The sequence below is a fragment of the Microcaecilia unicolor genome, chromosome 9 (genome assembly GCF_901765095.1).
Source record: "Microcaecilia unicolor chromosome 9, aMicUni1.1, whole genome shotgun sequence".
Classification (NCBI taxonomy): Eukaryota; Metazoa; Chordata; class Amphibia; order Gymnophiona; family Siphonopidae; genus Microcaecilia; species Microcaecilia unicolor.
The window spans coordinates 20916665-20938861 of NC_044039.1; the positions used below are offsets into that span (position 1 = coordinate 20916665).

Here is a 22197-nt window from a genome sequence, read left to right on the forward strand (position 1 = left end):
TCAGTTCACTGACTAGATAACTATCCAGGTAACATTAGGAGAGCAGTAGGTTGTCCTAACTTTATCCAAGTAGTTATTCAGGTACCAGGTTAATATCAGCAGTGCCTGGATAGGTGCAAGTGGCCGACTACTGCAAAGATATTCAGCGCCGGTACCTGGATGCTAAAAGCTCATGGCTGCCAGCGTTTAAAAACACACTGACCACTGCAGGCTGCGTATTACCTCCTAACATGAAACCTTTGCAATGTTTATAGTGTAACTATATATGATCTATATTTAAATGGTTTGTCTTGAGGGCAATTTCTCCAGATGGATTAGTTTTGCATGTACCATGACAGGAATGAAGCCCACTCCTATGCCAGAGCATGTGAAGAATGAGCTCAGTCTCTCAAATTTACTGCTAATGCTCTTTGTGCCAATGAGAGCTTTTTTTTCTGGAGTTCATAAGATGTAACATGTATAGAGAACTTGTCCAGGTGCCCTTGCAAGTTCCTTTTGATCAAGGCTGTGCACCGAAAATGATGGGAGATATTTCTGTTATCTCTCTGCCACATTTTCTTGGTCTCGGGCTGCATTTCTTGGTACTTGGGGATCTTTTCTCTCGCCATACGATTCACTGAATAATCGCTGGGGATCGACACCTCTATAATCGATGCTGTTCTGGTGTTTTTCTGTGTTACCACTATATCCATTTTTTTTATATTCAGCTTTTAAATGCTATGTAAGAAAAGAAAAGAAAATGAAATGTTGAAGCTAATTAATTTCAAATTTTTGCAGGTGTGACCTGAAAAGCATCATAACCCTTGGGGTGCCATCCCATAGCTACTACTACAATTTAGCATTTCTATAGCGCTACAAGGCATACGCAGCGCTGCACAAACATAGAAGAAAGACAGTCCCTGCTCAAAGAGCTTACAATCTAATAGACAAAAAATAAATAAAGTAAGCAAATCAAATCAATTAATGTGAACGGGAAGGAAGAGAGGAGGGTAGGTGGAGGCGAGTGGTTACAAGTGGTTACGAGTCAAAAGCAATGTTAAAGAGGTGGGCTTTCAGTCTAGATTTAAAGGTGGCCAAGGATGGGGCAAGACGTAGGGGCTCAGGAAGTTTATTCCAGGCGTAGGGTGCAGCGAGACAGAAGGCGCGAAGTCTGGAGTTGGCAGTAGTGGAGAAGGGAACAGATAAGAAGGATTTATCCATGGAGCGGAGTGCACGGGAAGGGGTGTAGGGAAGGACGAGTGTGGAGAGATACTGGGGAGCAGCAGAGTGAGTACATTTATAGGTTAGTAGAAGAAGTTTGAACAGGATGCGAAAACGGATAGGGAGCCAGTGAAGGGTCTTGAGGAGAGGGGTAGTATGAGTAAAGCGACCCTGGCGGAAGATGAGACGGGCAGCAGAGTTTTGAACCGACTGGAGAGGGGAGAGGTGACTAAGTGGGAGGCCAGCAAAAAGCAGATTGCAGTAGTCTAAACGAGAGGTGACAAGGGTGTGGATGAGGGTTTTGGTAGAGTGCTCGGAAAGAAAGGGGCGGATTTTACAGATGTTGTAAAGAAAGAAACGACAGGTCTTGGCAATCTGCTGGATATGAGCAGAGAAGGAGAGAGAAGAGTCAAAGATGACCCCAAGATTTCGAGCTGAGGAGACAGGGAGGATGAGAGAGCCATCAACAGAAATAGAAAACGGGGGGAGCAGGGAGGTGGGTTTGGGGGGGAAAATGAGAAGCTCGGTTTTGGTCATATTTAATTTCAGGTGACGTTGAGACATCCAGACAGCAATGTCAGACAAGCACGCTGAAACTTTGGTTTGGATGCAAGGTGAGATATCAGGAGTAGAAAGGTAGATTTGGGAGTCATCAGCATAGAGATGGTAGGAAAAGCCATGGGATGAGATTAATGAACCAAGGGAAGAAGAGTAGATAGCCTAAGAGTTACGATGCTTTTCAGATCAAACCTGCAAAAATTTGAAATTAATTAGCTTTCATATTTCATTTTCTACATAGCATTTAAAAGCTGAATACAAAAAAAATGGATATAGTGGTAACACAGAAAAACACCAGAACAGCATCGATTATAGAGGTGTCGATCCCCCCCCACCGACACAGATGTAATATTGAAGCACAAGGCTATTTCAGAAAAAAAGCGATGGTTTACATGGATTCTTGAGAATTTTTATCTGCAATAAGCAATAAAACACAATAATTGAACAAAAAAAAATATAACAATTTCAGATCAATGATTATAAATTAGGGAAATAGACAAAATCCAAGCCATTCACCCCTTATATAAGGGCCCCTTTTGTGCAATACGTTTGTTAGATTCATGCAGATATAATGTTAAGTGACCACTGGCAAAGACAAAGTCTATGAAAGATAATAGCAGAGGATTTAATAATAAACCATTAAGACTTTTTTTTAATTCTGTGTATTTGACTGTTGCACTTGAATATATAGACAGAAATAAAGTGAAGGTATATTGATCTGAGTGTTTCTGATTACCCAGACCAAATTGCAATAATTTTGGTAGTGCAGACCCTTGAAGGACTATTTATGAGTAACCCAGCACCGCCACCTGCTGTCAGAACATGAAGGTTTTAGCACAGTACAAATGGTGCTATAGAATTTGGGGTTTAACTAACTAACATTTCTAAAGCGCTACTAGGGTTACGCAGCGCTGTACAATATAAACATAGAAGGACAGTCCCTGCTCAAAGAGTTTACAATCTAATGGTGCTATAGAATTTGGGGTTTAACCCCATAGATTAAGCACTTGGGGTCCTTTTACTAAGGTGCGCTGAAAAATGGGCTGCAGTACTGGCGGCACATGTTATGGGCGTGCGCAGAATCATTTTTCAGCGCGCCTGTAAAAAAGGCCTTTTTAAATTTTTGCCAAAAATGGCCGTGCGGAAAATAAAAATTGTTGCGCGTCCATTTTAGGTCTGAGACCTTACCGCCAGCCATTGACTTAGCGGTAAGGTCTCTCGCATTAACTGTGCGGTAGTCACCTATGCACGTCAAGTCGGAGTTACCACTCGATTTTCACCGCGCTTCAGAAAATAACATATATTTTCTAGCACATGTAGTGGACGCGCATAATAAGTGAAATTACCACACGGGCCACGCAGTAGCCGGGCGGTAACTCCGAATTGATGTGCAGAGGCGCCTAGGTGGCTTAGTAAAAGGGCACCTTAACCTTTTGAAAACTGACACCTTATGTTATGTTCTGTAAAGGATTTGTATCTCACCAAATCCCGAATCGGATTCAAAGCGGGTAACAATCCAGCTTATTTTCGAAGGAGATCGCCGGCCATCTTCCGACACAAATCGGGAGATGGCCGGCCATCTCTTGAAGCCGGCAAAATCGGTATAATGGAAAGCCGATTTTGGCCAGCTCCAACTGCTTTCCGTCACAGAGCCGGCCAAAATTAAAGAGGGTGTTTTGGAAGGGTATGAAAGGCGGGATGGGAACGTGGTTATGAGATGGCCGGCTTCGGCCGATAATGGAAAAAAGATGGCCGGCTCTGACGAGCATTTCACCGGCTTCACTTGGTCCATTTAGTTTTATGACCAAGCTTCAAAAAAGTGCCCCAATTAACCAGATGACCACCGGAAGGAATCAGGGATCACCTCCCCTTACTCCGCCAGTGGTCACCAACCCCCTCCCACCCTAAAACAAATTACAAAAACAATTTTTTGCCAGCCTGAAATGTCATACCCAGCTCCCTGACAGCAGTATGCAGGTCCCTGGAGCAGATTTTTGTGGGTGCAGTGCACTTCAGGCAGGTGGACCCAGGCCCACCCCCCCTACCTGTTACACTTGTGGTGGTAAATGTTAAGCCCTCCAAAACCCCCCAAAACCCACTGTACCCCAATGTAGGTGCCCCCCTTCATCCCTAAGGGCTATGGTAGTGTTGTACAGTTTGGGGAGTGGGTTTTGGGGGGATTTTGGGGGGCTCAGCACCCAAGGTAAGGGAGCTATGCACCTGGGAGCTATTTTTGAAGTCCACTGCAGTGCCCCCTAGGGTGCCCGATTGGTGTCCTGGCATGTGAGGGGGACCAGTGCACTACAAATGCTGGCTCCTCCCACGACCAAATGCCTAGGATTTGGCCAGGTTTGAGATGGCCGGCATTAGTTTCCATTATCGGCGAAAACCGATGCCGGCTATCTCAAACCCGGCCATGTCTGACATTTGGCCGGCCCCAACCGTATTATCAAAATGAAAGATGGCTGGCCATCTTTTTCGATAATACGGTTCGGGACTGCTCTTTGCGGCGCCGGCCAAATAGATGGCCGGCCATCTATTTGGCCGGCGCCGTTCGATTATGCCCCTCAATGTCATCAAATCTAAAATCTTAAAGTAAATAATATGTATAAAAAATTAACAATCACGCATACAAACTTGGTAGAAAATAAAGTGTGTTTTCAGCTTCTTTCTAAATTCCATATAAGTTGAAATTAGACGAATGTTCAAAGAATTCCAGATACTAATTACACCATCACCAAAAGGCCTTTCATTGGCAGATTTAAACTTCACTCCTTTCATCAATGGAAAAGACAAAATAAAAGTTGAAACATAAAAGAAAAACCCTCAGGTGCATCACCATTCAAAGTTATAAAAAGCAAAAAAACAACAAAGCTATGAAATGTGTATCTTTGATCTTTATGGTATTAAGCTTTAGGGATAAACCCAAATAAGGTATCAAAAACGAATGCAGGTAAATCAACCAATGGTAATTTGACATTCATCCAAGATGGAAAGGATTGTGTCATCTCAATTGTCATAGGTTGACACTGGCTGTCAGCCTGAATCAGACATGATCTTTCATGTTCTTTGAAACATATTGTATATCTTACTTCATCAATGTATCACATGTATTTATTTATTTACTACCTTTTTGAGGGAAATCACTCAGAGGTCCTTTTACCAAGCCGCAGTAAAAAGGGCCCTACAGTAGCGGCGGGGACCATTTTTCCCGTGTGCCAAAAAAGACATGGCCAGATTGTAAGCTCCTTTGAGCAGGGACTGTCCTTTTTTGTTAAACTGTACAGCGCTGCGTAACCCTAGTAACGCTCTAGAAATGTCAAGTAGTAGTAGTAGTATGTGGTAAGATTATTCTTACTGCAGGGGAGGGAGCATTTACTGCCACCCACTGAGATGGCGGTAAGAGTTCCTGTGGTAACCCAGCGGCAACCAGGCAACGTGCAGCACTGCCCAATTACTGCCGGATTAGCACCACATTAGAAAATACGGAATTATTTTTTGTGCACCAGAAATGGCGTGCACTCGAGGCGGAAGTACCACTGGCAACTGCGTTGGGCCAGCGGTATTTCCATAAGTACATAAGTATTGCCATACTGGGAAAGACCAAAGGTCCATCGAGCCCAGCATCCTGTGTCCAAAAGTGGCCAATCCAGGTCACAAATACCCGGCAAGATCCCAAAAATGTACAAAACATTTTATACTGCTTATCCCAGAAATAGTGGATTTTCCCCAAGTCCATTTAATAACGGTCTATGGACTTTTCCTTTTGGAAACCGTCCAAATCTTTTTTAAAGTCCGCTAAGCTAACCGCCTTAACCACGTTCTCTGGCAATGAATTCCAGAGTTTAATTACACGTTGAGTGAAGAAACATTTTCTCCGATTCATTTTAAATTTACTACATTGCCATGTAGCAACCCTTTGGTAAAAGGGCCCCTCAAGGCGGTATGCAGTAAGAAATAAATGAAACGTAAGCAATAGACAATTACAGCAGTAAAAACCACACATCATTTCCACCTGCTTCCCAAAGTTACCACAGAGATCTATTTGTGATTTTCATGATCTCATCCATCCTCTGTTTTTTTTTTCCTGTTTCCTTCTAGTTTACCAAACATCCGCCTCTCTGTTCCATGATTTGCTCATGTCTAAAGAATGTCAATCTTCGGTTTGGTATTATAGCCTAAAAGGAAAAGCAGACTTTATTTGCTCTACAACTGACCAATCAGTTCTCTTACTTGGTCATGGAAACTGGAGTGACCTCATTTCAAATAGGCGTTTCCTAGTTATAGCAAACTCATCGTTATTATGTATTCCTGTTACAAGTGTGGAAAATGCTGTACTGGGATGATATTCCTCTAGACCAGGGGTGTTCATCCTCGGCCTCGACCAGTTGGGTTTGCAGGATTTCCACAATGAATATTGTAAGGGGTTTGAGAGGAGTCTGCTTCAAGGAGGGCGAAGGCAGAGGCAGAAGGAAAGTGTGCTCTTGAGGAAGAGCAAATTTCGTTCACAGATTCCTTATAAACATGGAATTCGCCCCCTATTGGCCAAAAGACCGACCAGAATGCTAACCAAGGGTAGGAACTACCATCCCCAGAATCCACCTGACCCTAGGCAAGGAGATAGAGGGGGAGGGGCATGACTGGGAGATGGTTTCTGATCAGGAAGATGGGGAGCAGCCGGGAGAACTAGGTGGGGAGGTGGCTAAGGAATGTGATAAAATGGGGGCAGTGGAGGAGATGGAGGGGGAGAGCATGGAGGTTTCGGCTCTAGCACAGACTCCAGATGGCAAGGTGAAAGGGTTCCTGGCTGCAGTACTACCTGAATCGTTTAGGATTGGGGAAGCAAAGCTGGTGCAGTTTGGGGGGAACCTGTGGAGGAGATTAGCCCAGCATACTACACAAGGACAGAAGGTAGTGCCTGAAAAGGTTGAATTGTGATTAAAGCTCCTTAGTGGAAGGAGACTGAGACTGTGTCAATGAAGTGAACTGATTGTGAAAAAGTGCAAGTAGCCAGTAAACTACCCAAGGACAGAAGATAGTGCTGAGGAAAACTGGACTGTGGTTAAAATTGTTTGAGACTGGAACTCAAAACTGTATTGTTGAGATGGAGTAAAATGTAAGAAGCTTCCGGTGGGGAGCTGTCCTGTGATGATGGAGTTGAAACAGGAATAAGACTGTGTGATTTAGCCTGTGTAAATAAAAACCTTTTGACTTAGAAAAGTATTGGAGCGGCTGCCCGTTTTGTTCAACTACTACCGTAAGGACAGCTTGTGCAGCGGTTAACTGGAAGGAGCTGCAGAAACCGAGCAACTGGAGTTAGGACAACATCGTAGCCTGAGTGTCCTGGACTGCATAGAACCTTTCAAGCTGAACAGGGTTGACCCTGGCTGTGTGGTGGAAGGGAGACCAGCTGACAATATGCATGAGATCGATTTGCATACAATGGAGGCACTGCATGCAAATAGATTTTATGCATATTGATTGGGGAAATCTAACTGGGTTGTGGTCCTCCAGGACTGAGGTTGGACACCCTTCCAGACTGTTGTACCTTAGCAACCCCTTACAATAAGAGCTTTTCCTGAGTAAAATTATCTTCTGATATAGCTAAAGGGAGAGTAGAAGAGGGAAGGGGAGAAGACTAAAAAGTGAAAAAATGAAGAGGGGAATGTTATAGAGTAGAAACCAAAGCTGCCAGAATGTGTGATCCAGGTGTTTCTTCTATATTCTTCCATGATTTCCAGGCTAATTATGACATTTGCTATATCTTTCTGATAAAGTGTTCTGTGTCTGTACATATATACATATAAGTACATAAGTAATGCCACACTGGGAAAAGACCAAGGGTCCATCGAGCCCAGCATCCTGTCCACGACAGTGGCCAATCCAGGCCAAGGGCACCTGGCGAGCTTCCCAAACGTACAAACATTCTATACATGTTATTCCCGGAATTGTGGATTTTTCCCAAGTCCGTTTGGTAGCGGTTTATGGACTTGTCCTTTAGGAAACCGTTCAACCCCTTTTTAAACTCTGCCAAGCTAACCGCCTTCACCACTTTCTCCGGCAACGAATTCCAGAGTTTAATTATTATTTAAAACAGTATTCTAGTCATCCCACATGTATGTATTGTGCTGTACTTAAGGAATTATACACTCAACCTATCTTTTTTTAATCCTGTAATCAGGTAAACCCAACTGATAACAGGTTTTGTTTAAAATTTCAAGTGAAAATATCATTCGCAAGACAGGCAGCAGGAAACGTTGGTTATCTTTTTTCCAGGCTTCTTTTTTAACTCTTCTCCGAAGCTTTGTCTTAGCTACTAATTTACCTTATTTTTCCCTTCTGTCCTCTTCTCGGAAGCCTGCGCCCAACAAAGCATCATACATTTGACAAACAAAAAGATACAGAGATGCTGAGAACATAACGAATGCAATGTTGAGCAATCACTTGGGCTGGAAAAGAAGAAACGTTCCAGTTCAGTTATTAATACAGGATGCACGTCTTATCGTCCGCCTGAACCGGTACACTCATATCACCCCTCTCCTCAAGTCACTTCACTGGCTTCCGATCAGGTACTGCATACAGTTTAAGCTTCTCCTTTTAACCTACAAATGCACTCAATCTACCTCTCTACCCTCATCTCCCCTTACATTCCTACCCGTAACCTCCGCTCTCAAGACAAATCCCTCCTGTCAGTACCCTTCTCCACCACCGCCAACTCCAGGCTCCGCCCTTTCTGCCTCGCCTCAACCCATGCCTGGAATAAACTCCCTGAGCCCATACGCCAGGCCCCCTCCCTGCCCATCTTCAAAGCCTTGCTCAAAGCCCACCTCTTCAATGTCGCCTTCGGCACCTAACCACCATACCTCTATTCAGGAAATCTAGACTGCCCCTACTTGACATTTCGCCCATTAGATTGTAAGCTCCTTGGAGCAGGGACTGTCCTTTTTTGTTAATCTGTACAGCGCTGCGTAACCCTAGTAGCGCTCTAGAAATGTTAAGTAGTAGTAGTAGTAGCATCAACATTTTTACATGCAATGGAATTGGATAGCGTGGGATATCCTTATTTTTGAACATAAAGCAAAAGAAATGGCATTTTCCCCTCTCTCACCTCCTTCCCCTCTTTTCAATTCTGGAGAAATTCGTCACAATTGGGCCTTCAAATCAAGAGTAAAAGTAGAACTGAAATCGAAGTTTCTGCGTAATTTGTTCAAGTTCTTTATTGCTTGTCAAAAAGTAATATCCAAGAGGTTTACAATTCAGTACTCTTAAAAATGTACAGCACAGCTTAACCAAATAACATTTCACCATTTTTGGTCATTTCATGCAACCATGGCAAACACAAATTGTGAGCAACGATAAATGACCCAATAAAAATGCCTTGAATAGTCAGGGAACCTGGAGCTCGTATTAAATCCTTTGTGGTGCTATTTGGTTCATTTTTTTTTTTACTTACACATTTTTATTAAGAACAGAGCAAAAAAGAATAAATACAAACAGATAATGACCACATGGTCAAAACCACAAATCTGATGATGACAAAGATTAAAAGAATGGAAGTCTCTTGCACCTCTGACTATTGGAGCTTGGAATTAGAAACACAGAAACATGACGGCAGATCAAGGCCAAATGGCCCATCCAGTCTGCCCATCCTCTGTAACCCCTAATTCTTCCTTTTCCTAAGGGATCCCACATGCTTATCCCATGCCTTCTTAAATTCTGACATAGTCCTCGTCTCCACAACCTCCACCAGGAGGCCATTCCACGCTTCCACCACCCTTTCTGTGAAATAATGCTTTCTTAGATTACTCCTAAGCCTATTGCCTTTTAACTTCATCATATGCCCCTCGTCTCAGAGCTTTTCTTTAGTTGAAAAAGGCTCACTTCCTGTACATTAATACCCTTGAGATATTTAAATGTCTCTATCATGTCTCCTCTCTCCCTCCTCTCTTCCAGCATATACATGTTGAGGTTCATAAGCCTGTCCCTATATTTTTTGTGTTCAAGACCACTCAAAGGCTCGTGGCTCATATAAAGCAAGCTACCCAGAAGTTCCTGGAATGGGAACACCTCCAATAATACTTGGACTCAGTCTAAGCCTATTCATTGGTTATTTTATGCTTTTCGACATCTAGCTTTTGGGCTAAATGGACTTTGAATTTTATTCGCCATGTTTGGTTCATTTTATGTCTGGCTCAAAAGTTGATTAAGGGAAGACATGTATGTGGACATACTGGGGTTTGCAATACTGCATTATGAAGGTAATTCTATGTAGTATGCAAAATGTTAGGCACAAACTTTATTAGGCACCAGAACGGGACTGAAACGGTAGTCAGGTAACGTGGAGGGGCATAATCAAACGGGGCCAGCCATCTATATGGGCGGCCATCTTCAAGGCCGGCCCCGTAAAGGTGCGTCCCAACCTTATTAGCGAAACAAGATGGCCGGCCATCTTTCATTTCGATAATACGGTCGGAGCCGGCCAAATCTCAACATTTGGGCCGGCTTTAGAGATGGCCAGCTTTGGTTTTCAGCGATAATGGAAACTAATGGCCGCCATCTCAAACCCAGCCAAATCCAAGCCCTTTGGTCGTGGGAGGAGCCAGCATTTGTAGTGCACTGGTTCCCCTCACATGCCAGGACACCAACCGGGCACCCTAGGGGGACTGCAGTGGACTTCAAAAATAGCTCCCAGGTGCATACCTCCCTTACCTTGTATGCTGAGCCCCCCAAATCCCCCCTAAAACCCACTCCCCAAAACTGTACACCACTACCATAGCCCTTAGGGGTGAAGGGGGGCACCTACATGTGGGTACAGTGGGTTTTGGGGGGGTTTGGAGGGCTCCCATTTACCACCACAAGTGTAACAGGTAGGGGGGGATGGGCCTGGGTCCGCCTGCCTGAAGTGCACTGCACCCACTAAAACTGCTCCAGGGACCTGCATACTGCTGTGATGGAGCTGGGTATGACATTTGAGGCTGACATAGAGGCTGGCAAAAAATGAATTTTAATTTTTTTTTTTGGGTGGGAGGGGGTTGGTGACCACTGGGGGAGTAAGGGGAGGTGATCCCCGATTCCAACCGGTGGTCATCTGGTCATTTGGGGCACTTTTTGGAGGCTTGGTCCTAAAAATAAATGGACCAAGTGAAGCCGGCCAAGTGCTCATCAGAGCCGGCCTTCTTTTTTCCATTATCGGCCGAAGCCGGCCATCTCGTAACCACGCCCCTGTCCCGCCTTCCGTACCCTGCCGAAACGCCCCCTTTAACTTTGTCCGGCCCTGCGACGGAAAGCAGTTGAAGCCGGCCAAAATCGGCTTTCCATTATACCAATTTGGCCGGCTTCAGGAGATGGCCGGCCATCTCCCGATTTGTGTCGGAAGATGACCGACCTTCTCCTTCGAAAATAAGCAGGACAGACGCTATTCTGTAACTCGGTACCTAAGCATATATGGTAACATATAGAGTATATGATGGAAGATAAAGACCCGTAACGTCTATCTAGTCTGCCCAGTATGGCAGCCAGAATCATACCTCCCATTCCGTATTGGTCACAATCCAACATGATCAAATACTGCCATAACAAAGAGGACAGTCACACAATCATAGAAGAGTAATTTTATAATATTGGATAGTCATATTCATTGTCAATACTTTCTTGAACCAGTGATCCAACAATGTTGCAAACTGACATTTTACTTGCTGTCAACCTTTAGGTGAATGCGGCACAAAAAACGTACACTTGTTCTTGATCTGTCCCTGCTATCCTTGTGTCACAGACCGTAGAGGTCTGCCTGGCACCGATCCTACTTCCCAATTGCTGGAGTATTGGCACTTAACTGCAAAGGGGGCATTGCCATGGGCAGGTCATGGGCATTATGGCTATTTCCGCACGCGCTTTATACAATAGTTATGTTTATATGCCCAACTGCTGCATTTAGACGCCACCATTTACACCAGCCGTAGGCATAGCGCAAGTGGTCACGCCTAAAGTTTGAAACGTAACTGTGCACTTACTCTAGGATTCTAGAATAGATTTGGTGCCCAACTCTGCAGTTCTAGAATATTAGTTTAGTGACCAGTTTTTTGACAGCAGTTCTGAATATGGCTGGTGATCACATTATGTTCTTATGTTCTTAGCTCTTCCCCAACTTTGCCCTGGCACATCCTTGGTAGTGCCATGGCTGTCATAGTTGATATTCAGTGGAAAAGCCTGCTTAAGTGTCATTGAATATTGGCAGCTGGACCCTCAGTGTGGTTTAAGTGGGCAGGAGCTGAATATGACCCCATTGTGTTCTCCCCTTCCCCCCCCCCCCCCCCAATATTCAAAATCATTTAACCAGCCAAGAATGGCGCCTGGCAGGTTAAATGGTACTTAGCAGTCTCCCGCTGAATATCACTTTATATCAAGTGATATAATTGGCTGTCCGCCAATTTTTGGAGCATCACCAGCTATGTTTGGCACCCAAATTTGGCCATATCAATAGCAGGCCTATCTTTGGCTGATTCCAACTTACCCAGTCAGTTTTGAATATTGGATTGGCCAGTTATTTATTTATTTATTTATTTATTTATTCATTAGGATTTATTTACCACCTTTTTGAAGGGATTCACTCAGGGCGATGTACAGTAAGAATAGATCAACCATGAGCAATAGGCAATTACAGCAGTAAAAATATTCAAATAACAATTCAAAGTATGGAGGGGCATAATCGAACGGGGACGACCATCTCTAAGGGCGCCCATCTCTAAGGACGTTCCGGCAAAGGGGCGGGGAAACCGCTATTATCAAAACAAGATGGGCGATAATGGTTTTCGGCGATAATGGAAACCGAGGACGCCCATCTCAAAAACGACCAAATCCAAGGCATTTGGTCATAGAAGGAGCCAGCATTCGTAGTGCAGTGGTCCCCCTGACATGCCAGGACAACAACCGGGCACCCTAGGGGGCACTGCAGTGGACTTCACAAATTGCTCCCAGGTGCATAGCTCCCTTACCTTCGGTGCTGAGCCCCCCAAACCCCACTCCCCACAACTGTACACCACTACCATAGCCCTAAGGGGTGAAGGGGGCACCCTCATGTGGGTACAGTGGGTTTCACGTGGGTTTTGAAGGGCTCACATTTACCAGCATAAGTGTAACAGGTAGGGGGGATGGGCCTAGGTCCGCCTGCCTGAAGTGCACTGCACCCATTAAAACTGCTCCAGGGATCTGTATACTGCTGTCATGGAGCTGGGTATGACATTTGAGGCTGGCGTAGAGGCTGGCAAAAAAAATTTTAAATTTCTTTTTTAGGGTGGGAGGGGGTTGGTGACCACTGGGTTAGTAAGGGGAGGTCATCCCAAATTCCCTCCGGTGGTCATATGGTCAGTTTGGGCACCTTTTTGAGGCTTGGTTATGAAAAAAAATGGACCATGTAAAGTCGACCAAATGCTCGTCAGGGACGCCCTTCTTTTTTCCATTATCGTCTGAGGACGTCCATCTCTTAAGCACGCCCATCCCACCTTCGCTATGCCTCCGACATGCCCCTGTGAACTTTGGTCGTCCCCGTGACGGACTGCAGTTGAGGGCACCCAAAATCGGCTTTCCATTATGCCAATTTGGGCGACCCTGAGAGAAGGACGCCCATCTCCCGATTTGTGTAGAAAGATGGGCGCCATTCTCTTTCGAAAATGCCCCTGATGGTATACTACTTACAATGCCAACACAATATGTAATAGAACATTTTAATTGACAGTGAAGTTGGAACCAGTCAAAAATAAACTGGATATTCAATGCCAGTCACTGGAAATGAATATCCGGACTCAGCGCTGACTGCGGGAGCCAGCTCGGCTATTCCCACGGTCTGAATATCGAGTCCTTCGAGTTTAGGACTCATAAATTTGTACTATGGGGCAGGTCTTTCAGGATCATTAATATAAATGAAATTCCTCTTCCTTCTCATGACGCCTTCTTCAAATGAAATTTCTATATTTAGTAAAAGTGGATGATCTGATAGCCCCTGAGGCACCTCAATGCATACAGATCAATATTGCTAAGACTAATTTGATTATTCTCTAATCGAACAAGCACCAGGCGGCTTTCAATGTTCTGTCTACCACAAAAAGAGTTTCTTGGAATAGAATAAATATGATTATTGAACAACAAGAGAGACTGTAGATTGAATGGTAGCCATTCAGGAACCTTTGATAACTTATTGTGGCTTAGATCCAAATGATTAAGGCCTAATAACCCTTCAAAAACACTAGAAGTTATTCTGGCAATTTTATTGTTTGATAGGCTGATATGAGTGAGGTTCGTTAATTTTGAAAAAGCATGCTTCTTAATTGAAGTTATGTTGTTTTCCCTGAGTATCAACACCTGCAACGATTTGGGTAGATGTGTAGGTACCACCGTAAGTAAATTCTTAGACAGATTAAGATTTTCTAGTTTAGCCATGTTCCGAAAAGCTTTTGCCTTGATACCTTCACTAGTAATCTGATTATTGCTCAGGTTAAGATCCACCAGTTGGCATGGTTCATTGAAAACATCATTAGGGATTGAGGATATTCTATTTTCTTCTAACACTAATTCCTTAAGATTTACAGGGAGATTAGAGGGAATGCTCTGCAGAAAATTGGAGCTCATTTTGATGGTCTGCAAATTCTTTAAGGAATAAAACGCTCCCGTTGGAATTGACTCATCGGTTATCTTGTTACTATTCAAACTAACGACTTGTAGGCTCTTGCATGCAGCCAAAGCCGATTCTGACACCTTAGTGATGTTGTTAGCGTTCATTCTGACTTCTAGAAGAGTTGCTGGTAGGTCTGCAGGGAAGCTGCGCAGACGATTCTCATCGATGTAAAGACGAGTGAGTTTTTGAATGCCGTCGAAAGCCCCTTCTATGGCTTCATCGGTCAACTTATTGTTGTTTAGTACAAGGAACTCCAAGGACAAATATTCGCTCAGTAGATCCGATTGAATAAAGTCGAGCTCGTTATTCATAAGCAATAAGTATCTGGCATTATAAGGGGCTCCATAAGGAATTGTAGACAACCCTTTATCTGAGCATTGGACTATTCTGAAAACAAAAGAGAAAGATTCTTAAAACATAGCAGTAGATAAACTACTTTAACAGCAGGCTACTGTTTACAATAGACTCTGTTCCTAGTTTCTTAGTGGGGTAAGAAAACCAAAAGTCAAAACTAATAAGAAAGATATTGCGCATGGTGCCTAGGACATTGGAGTAAAGAGACATTAAAGATCCAGAAAAACAAGGGAGAGTAGGTATATATTTTCCTTGCTTCCTTGCCGCTTTCTATTTTATTTTATATATAGAGGACCAGACATTCAACAAGCATTTACTTTTTTCGGATTACACAGGAGAAGGCTCTTTGCTGGAGCCAGCGCTTTTGGCATTTCTTTTCGCGCTATAGCGAAATCTATGTAAGCTACCTTGACTGTCCATAAGGCATCTGCGCTTCGACATCTGTACGTTATTATATCCACAATTTGACCCCTGAGGCAGGCGCCTTGTTGGCGCTGAAACACGGCCCTTGTCGGGTCTTTGGCTAATAAAGTACTCCTGTTTTCCTAGTCTTGAAGGCCCAGTGTTGCTTTTTTTCTTTTGGCTTCTCTGACTGTAGACTGTATTACCCTCTCTTGTCTGTAACATATTTTCCTTTAACATTTAAAGATGAAAGGAGAATCAGTATGGTAACATTGAACTCTTTTTATTTGTTTACTTCATTCACATTGTGGATGTGAAGCGTCTGTTCACGCTTTCCAAAAATACTAGGACTAGGGGGCATGCGATTAAACTACAGTGTAGTAAATTTAAAACAAATCGAAGAAAATGTTTCTTCACCCAACGTGTAATTAAACTCTGGAATTCATTGCCGGAAAATGTGGTGAAGGCGGTTAGCTTAGCAGAGTTTAAAAAGGGGTTGGACGGTTTCCTTAAGGACAAGTCCATAAACCGCTACTAAACGGACTTGGAAAAATCCAAAATCCCAGGAATAACATGTATAGAATGTTTGTACGTTTGGGAAGCTTGCCAGGTGCCCTTGGCCTGGATTGGCCGCTGTTGTGGACAAGATGCTGGGCTCGATGGACCCTTGGTCTTTTCCCAGTATGGCATTACTTATGTACTTATGTTACTGTTGAACGATATTCATTAACCCTTGATCTTTAATACTTGAATTGAACTGTATATCGACTTATAACTTATTTTAATTTCTGTACTTTAAATGTAATAATATTCTGTATTTCTCATTCCAGAATGGCAATCGCCTTTACGGCATAATGTAAGCCACATTGAGCCTGCAAGTAGGTGGGAAAATGTGGAATACAAATGCTGCAAATAAATAAATAAATAAATGGGATGAGGCAAAGCAGGGCAGTGTGCAGGGAGTTTGCAAAACAGAAAATCAAGATTTGCGCCGTCACAATGTTAGGGACAGCAGTAAAGACTGCGGAGGCAAACTCTTAAGGATCAAGAGCTCCTTATACTAAGGTGTGCTAATAGATTTAGTGTGCACTAATGATAGCACACGCTAAATGATTTAAAAAAAAAGCCCATTTGATTCCTATGGGCCTCTTAGCAATTAGTGGATGCTAATTATTAGCGTACGCTACATCCATTAGCGTTCCTTAGCAAAATGAGCTCTAACCCCCCCCCCCCCCTTATACAAAGCTACGCGGCAACATCAACACAGTCCATTCACTTTGAATGGGCTGTGTCGGCATTACTGCACCGGCAGGTGCTAGCACAGCTTTTTTAAAAGGGGGGGGGGGGGGGTAAGTGGAGGAGTGGCCTAGTGGTTAGGGTGGTGGACCTTGGTCCTGAGGAACTGAGTTTGATTTCCACCTCAGGCACAGGCAGCTCCCTGTGACTCTGGGCAAGTCACTTAACGCTCCATTGCCCCATGTAAGCCGCATTGAGCCTGCCATGAGTGGGAAAGCGCAGGGTACAAATGTAACAAAAATAAAATAGATACTATTGAAGATTCTACATGGAATGTTGCTACTATTGGAGATTCTGTTGCTATTCCACTAGCAACATTCCATATAGAATCTCAAATAGTAGCAACAGTGGAGGAGTGGCCTAGTGGTTAGGGTGGTGGACTTTGGTCCTGGGGAGTTCCATCCCTTTTGAGTTCGATTCCCACTTCAGGCACAGGCAGCTCCTTGTGACTCTGGGCAAGTCACTTAACCCTCCATTGCCCCATGTAAGCCGCATTGAGCCTGCCAAGAGTGGGAAAGCACGGGGTACAAATGTAACAAAAAAAAAGTGAGGCAGTATTCAATAAACTGAGTAGTAGAAAAGTAGGGAAGTACTTTTTTACTCACATGATTAAAGCAGTTTTCAAGGAGAAAGTACTGGGGGTGAATTGACACAATGTAACAGACTCACGGGATTTTTTTTCTCCATACTGGCCTATCATCTTACCTTGCCTTGCCTCACCAGTCAGCTTAAGAAATCCCCATGGTGAAGCACTGTAGCAAAATTAAAACAAAAAACAACCAAATATTGCATGGGGAAGCTGGAGGGCTCAAGGTCCTACCATGATTCTGTCTCTCCTTCAGAGGCCCCATGATTTATTTCCTTTTATCTCCTCTTCAGTGGCAATGCACCAAGTGCCCTCTTGTCCTGGCAATACTTGGTCCACCAGGACATGCACAAGCTCAATAGAGCAATCCGTCCCTGGAAACTACCCATGTCGCTTTGGTTCTAGGTCAGTTCCCAACTGAACAGATCCCACTGAACCAATTCCCACTCATAACCTCCCAAAATACAAAAAACACAAGGCAAAAAATCTCTCCCCCCCCCCTTTTCCCATCCAGATCGTTTGGGGGGGGGGCAGTACAACATTATCTTTTACACATCCCTTTCCCCTTCCAGACATGCAGCTCATGTGTGTGGGGGGCAATGCCCTCCCACACCCCCCAAACTAGGTTTCAGCTTATTCAGCCCCTCAAAATGACACACTGATTACGATTTATAACAAACTAGTAAAAAAATCCCATTGCGAACAGAAAGGAAACGGGCGCTAGCAAGGTTCTAGGGCCCCCTCCCCCCTCCTGTTCCCCCCTCACCCCCTCCTCTTCTCTCCCCTCCCCATCACCCCCAGGGGGCGGGACAGAGGGAGGAAAGGCCTGAAGGGAGGCAATCTGCAGACTGCTGCTGCTGCGCTTCTTTCACACAGAACGAGGTTGAGGTGAGGCCCTATGATTTGAATTCAAGGGGGCCCGGCCCGGTGGTGGACGGAGGGGGGCGGGTGGAGGGGACTGCGGCGCCGGGCCGGGCCTGGGGAATTTTGTCCCCCCTACTCCCCCTCTCAGCGGCCCTGGCTCTGACTGATCCAATAGCAACGTTCTACTACAGATTGTGAAAATAAGTGATACGGTAGGGAGCTGGGTGTTTTGTTATTGATAAATTGTTACCCCCTCCTGTTTGAAGCAACTTGGGTGCTGAAGATATTGAGGTCTACAATAAATATAAAGATAAGCATAAATCTGGTTGCATGCTATTCTATAACTCTACAAGTGTGTAACTCATAAAGGGGTGTGGCCACGTCAGGGGCATTCCAAATCGTTGTAGTCCTAGTTACAGAATACTGCCTCAGCGTGCCTAACTTGGGCGCCAGCATTTACATCAGGTTTCAGCAGGCGTAAGTCTGGCGCCTACAGCTGGGCACAGGCAGTGTGTGCTATTCTATAAAGAGCGCGCCCTTTATAGAAGAGTGCTTAATGCCAGGGGGGTTTTTTTGGCGTCCATGTTGGACTGCCATTTATACAATTCTCCTGTGCTGAGGCAGTGTTCTGTAACTAGGCACCCAATTATTTATTTAATTATTTATTATTACATTTGTACCCCGCGCTTTCCCACTCAAAGCAAGTTCAATGCGGCTTACATAGTAATAGGGATTACAGGTTATTGATAGTGGGTGGAGGTGAAAACAGTATCCAATCAATCAGGATCTACCTACCCTTCCGGAAATCATTAAAAACCCATCTGTTCAAGCAAGCCTACCCAAATGAACCAAACTAATCCTATGAACCCATTTACCCAAACACTTGCACATCTCTACCCACCTATAGCTTAGTACTTAAGGGCTCATTACTCAATTTGCATGCGCAAATCTGGCCGTCATATATAGAATCCAGGGGTAAGTGCCTCTGCACTAACTGCAACCCGCCTACCGCATGCCAATGCAAGTGTTAATGCACCACCTGCACCGACAAATACTGGGCATGCTTCAACAGTTGCCATATTAGGTTTGCCGCAATTGCGTGTTAACTTTCTGCGTTAAGCTGAGGTAACTGCAACAACCTAACCACCAGGCCAACGAAACTCAAGGTCTGAACAAGTTCAAACTCAACCCTCTATACTAGACTACCAAAGACTGCTATACTACGAATGAACTTCAACGTATTAACACCCTATTCCCTAATTCCGAATAGGAAATCTTTATACTTTATACTGTTTATACTTGTCTGTTTAATCTACCATGCCAATCATGATCTCTAATGTAATATCACTTGTATCTCTCACTCCGGAAATGGCGATCGCCATGACGGAACAATGTACGCCACATTGAGCCTGCAAATAGGTGGGAAAATGTGGGAAACAAATGCAACAAATAAATTACACAACAAATTACTCATATTTGGAAAAACTAAATAATGAAAGCGCAAAACCCTTAAGAGAGAAACTTCACTGGCTCCCACTTAAGGAACGCATTGCATTCAAGATCTGCACGATGGTACACAAAATCATTCACGCAGACGCCCCAACCTACATGCTAAACCTCGTGGACCTACCTCCCAGAAACGCCACAAGATCATCTCATAAATTTCTCAACCTGCACTTCCCCAGCTGCAAAGGACTAAAATACAAGCTGATGCACGCCACCACCTTCTCTTACATGAGCACGAAGTTATGGAACGCACTACCTAGAGACCTGAAAACAATCAACGAAACAACTATCTTTCGCAAATCCCCCAAGACATATTTCTTCAACAAAGCCTACAATGAAAATCCAGAACCTCACTAATCCACTTCTGACAACCCATCTTCTACTATACCTAATAGATTCCTTCCTTCTTCTCTCTACTTTCTTCCCTTAATTAATCTCTGCACAATAATAACTGTACCTGACATCCAGGATTAACTGTGTTAACAAAACTATGTAAGCCACATTGAGCCTGCAAACAGGTGGGAAAATGTGGGATACAAATGCAATAAATAAATAAATAAATGCACCTTAGTAAAAGGATCCCTTAATTTCTGAAATGTATTTATTATTATTATACTGTCTGACTGCTTACCTGCCCGAGAGGTTCTTACCTTGCATAACAAGCACATTCAGGAGGGCAGTAATAATCCTCGAAAAAGGGCAGTGATTCTGTTGGGTTAGTGTTCTTCTTCTTGCTTGTACACTTGGTGACTTTCGGGACAGTGTTCTGTACTTCCTTTGTTGCTTTACTGTGGTGTGTCATGTCCTTCTGTTTCATATTTCTTTCCTTGCTAGATTCTTGGGCTGAGCTTTTCTTTTTCCTCTCCAGGGGTTTAGTCTTTACTTTCCTCTTTCTTTTTCTAGCTTTAGACTCAGATGGTGAAAGGTGCCTCCTGGTTCTCTTCCTCAGCTTCTTGTCGAGACTTGTGGACTTAATTTGCAGGACTTTCAGATCTAAATTAGCATTCTTCTGAAGTCTGGTTGGACTTTTGCTGATGTCTAAGGCATGACGAATCAATGGAGGAGCTGCACTGGACAGTAGCTGACTATGGTTTCGAGGCCCCATGCCTCTAATGCTCATATTTTTGTGTAAATAGGTTTTTTGCAGTGTTTCTGCTTGCATAACAGGACGCAAACTTTCTGTCTGCAGGTTTTCTCTTGCTGGGTTGCTGTCTCCTATAGCTGGGGTAGGACTCTTGGCCCTAGTGGTCACCGATATGTCTTTGAATGAGGCACCTGTGCTAAGGAGTTGTTTGGTTAGAGTGATGAAAGGCGGATCAGACATTTGCGATCGTGAATGTAGTTCAAACATGTCTTCCGTTATATTCGTTTCTTCTGCTCCTTTATCATTTTCCTCTGTTGATAAAAAGTAGATATTTGGTATACAACAGATAAAAACTGGAGGCCTAATATTCAGTACTGTGGTGAGTGGCAAATTTAGGGGTTTTTTTTGTTGTGAATTGAGGGGTCCCAAGCCCCCCAAGAAGGCTGGAGTGACCTTAAATCTGACTCCATCTCTAAATAGCACTAGTACTGGGGTAATCAAGGAGTTGTGAAGTTCTAAAAGGAATTGCCACTGAGAGAGACGTTAGGTCTAAGGGACCCGCATTAGTCCGCCTCTCAGCACTGTCAAGGAATAGATACCAGCCTTATGACAAACTGGATTTAGGCTACAGGTTATACAATGCAGCGAATGATAGCCTGATACAGCAAAAGCATTTATACTTACAGCCTTTCATCATTAAGTGAAGCCCACAAATCATAATTTGGAATGAGGAGTTTATTTGCCAAGGTACAAGTCAAATCAGTGATTGACAACAGGCACGTACAATCAATTAATTATAGGAATATAATAAGCTGCAAACAGGTGTTAATTATTTGCTAATCTTTTATAATTTCTTTTACCAATTAGAGGTTTTACAAGGGAAAGCAATTAGGTAATTTGTCAATTCTGCTGGACACATTGGTTTCCCTTGGAGAGAGAGTGGCAACCCTTTTCTCTCTAGCTTAAACCAGGAAATACCCTGATTTTTATAGGTGCCCTCAGGATATGGATAATATGACAGTAGATATACCTGATTGGATCTATGCTAATGTCATGGTTGTCACTGATTGGCTCATGCTAATGAGTAGCTTCTATCTTGCTAACATGGTTTTGTCTCTAGCTCGCTTGACCACAAATCTTAAGCAAGACCCTGCATCCAGCTACACCTGGCATGACTCACTCATTTCTCAACTTGTTTTTCTAACTTACATTAGAGAAAATTCCACTTTGTAACAGATACGGGCTTCCATTTTGTGCTGAAATCCTCCATTTTGTTTCCATATCTATTGACCTAACTTTTAGGCCTCAATCCGGGCTACAAACTAGGCCATACTTTTCCAGTAAGCTCCCAGTTATGTCAGCCATCTGATTTCTGACTCAGCCAAGGTCTGTAATGGCCTGAGCTCTATGACTGGGCCCTCCACCATTCCAGTGGGGGGGGGGGGGGGGGGTCTCTGGCTGTACCATAATTATACATTTTTTACAAAGACGTGCTAGCATTTTTAGCGCATGTCAAATACTAGAGACACCCATATATTCCTATGGGTGTCTGCGTTTTGGACCTGCTTATCTTTAGCATGCGCTAAAATGCTATCGCGCCTTTGCAAAAGACCCCCCTAACCAGCTAAATGCTGTCCATTTCTAAATAACCCTGGATAAAGTTAACCAGATATGCATATT

General features: G+C 43.8%; 1 protein-coding gene across 1 annotated transcript; it reads right to left on the reverse strand.

Moving 5' to 3' along the window:
* Positions 1–537: 537 nt before the first annotated feature.
* On the reverse strand, positions 538–20784 carry LOC115477780 (asporin-like). Its single transcript, XM_030214857.1, has 3 exons — positions 20084–20784; positions 14143–14812; positions 538–717 (listed from the first exon to the last, which is right to left on the reverse strand). Exons 1-3 carry the CDS (start codon positions 20782–20784, stop codon positions 538–540), a joined length of 1551 nt encoding a protein of 516 aa, XP_030070717.1.
* Positions 20785–22197: the final 1413 nt, after the last annotated feature.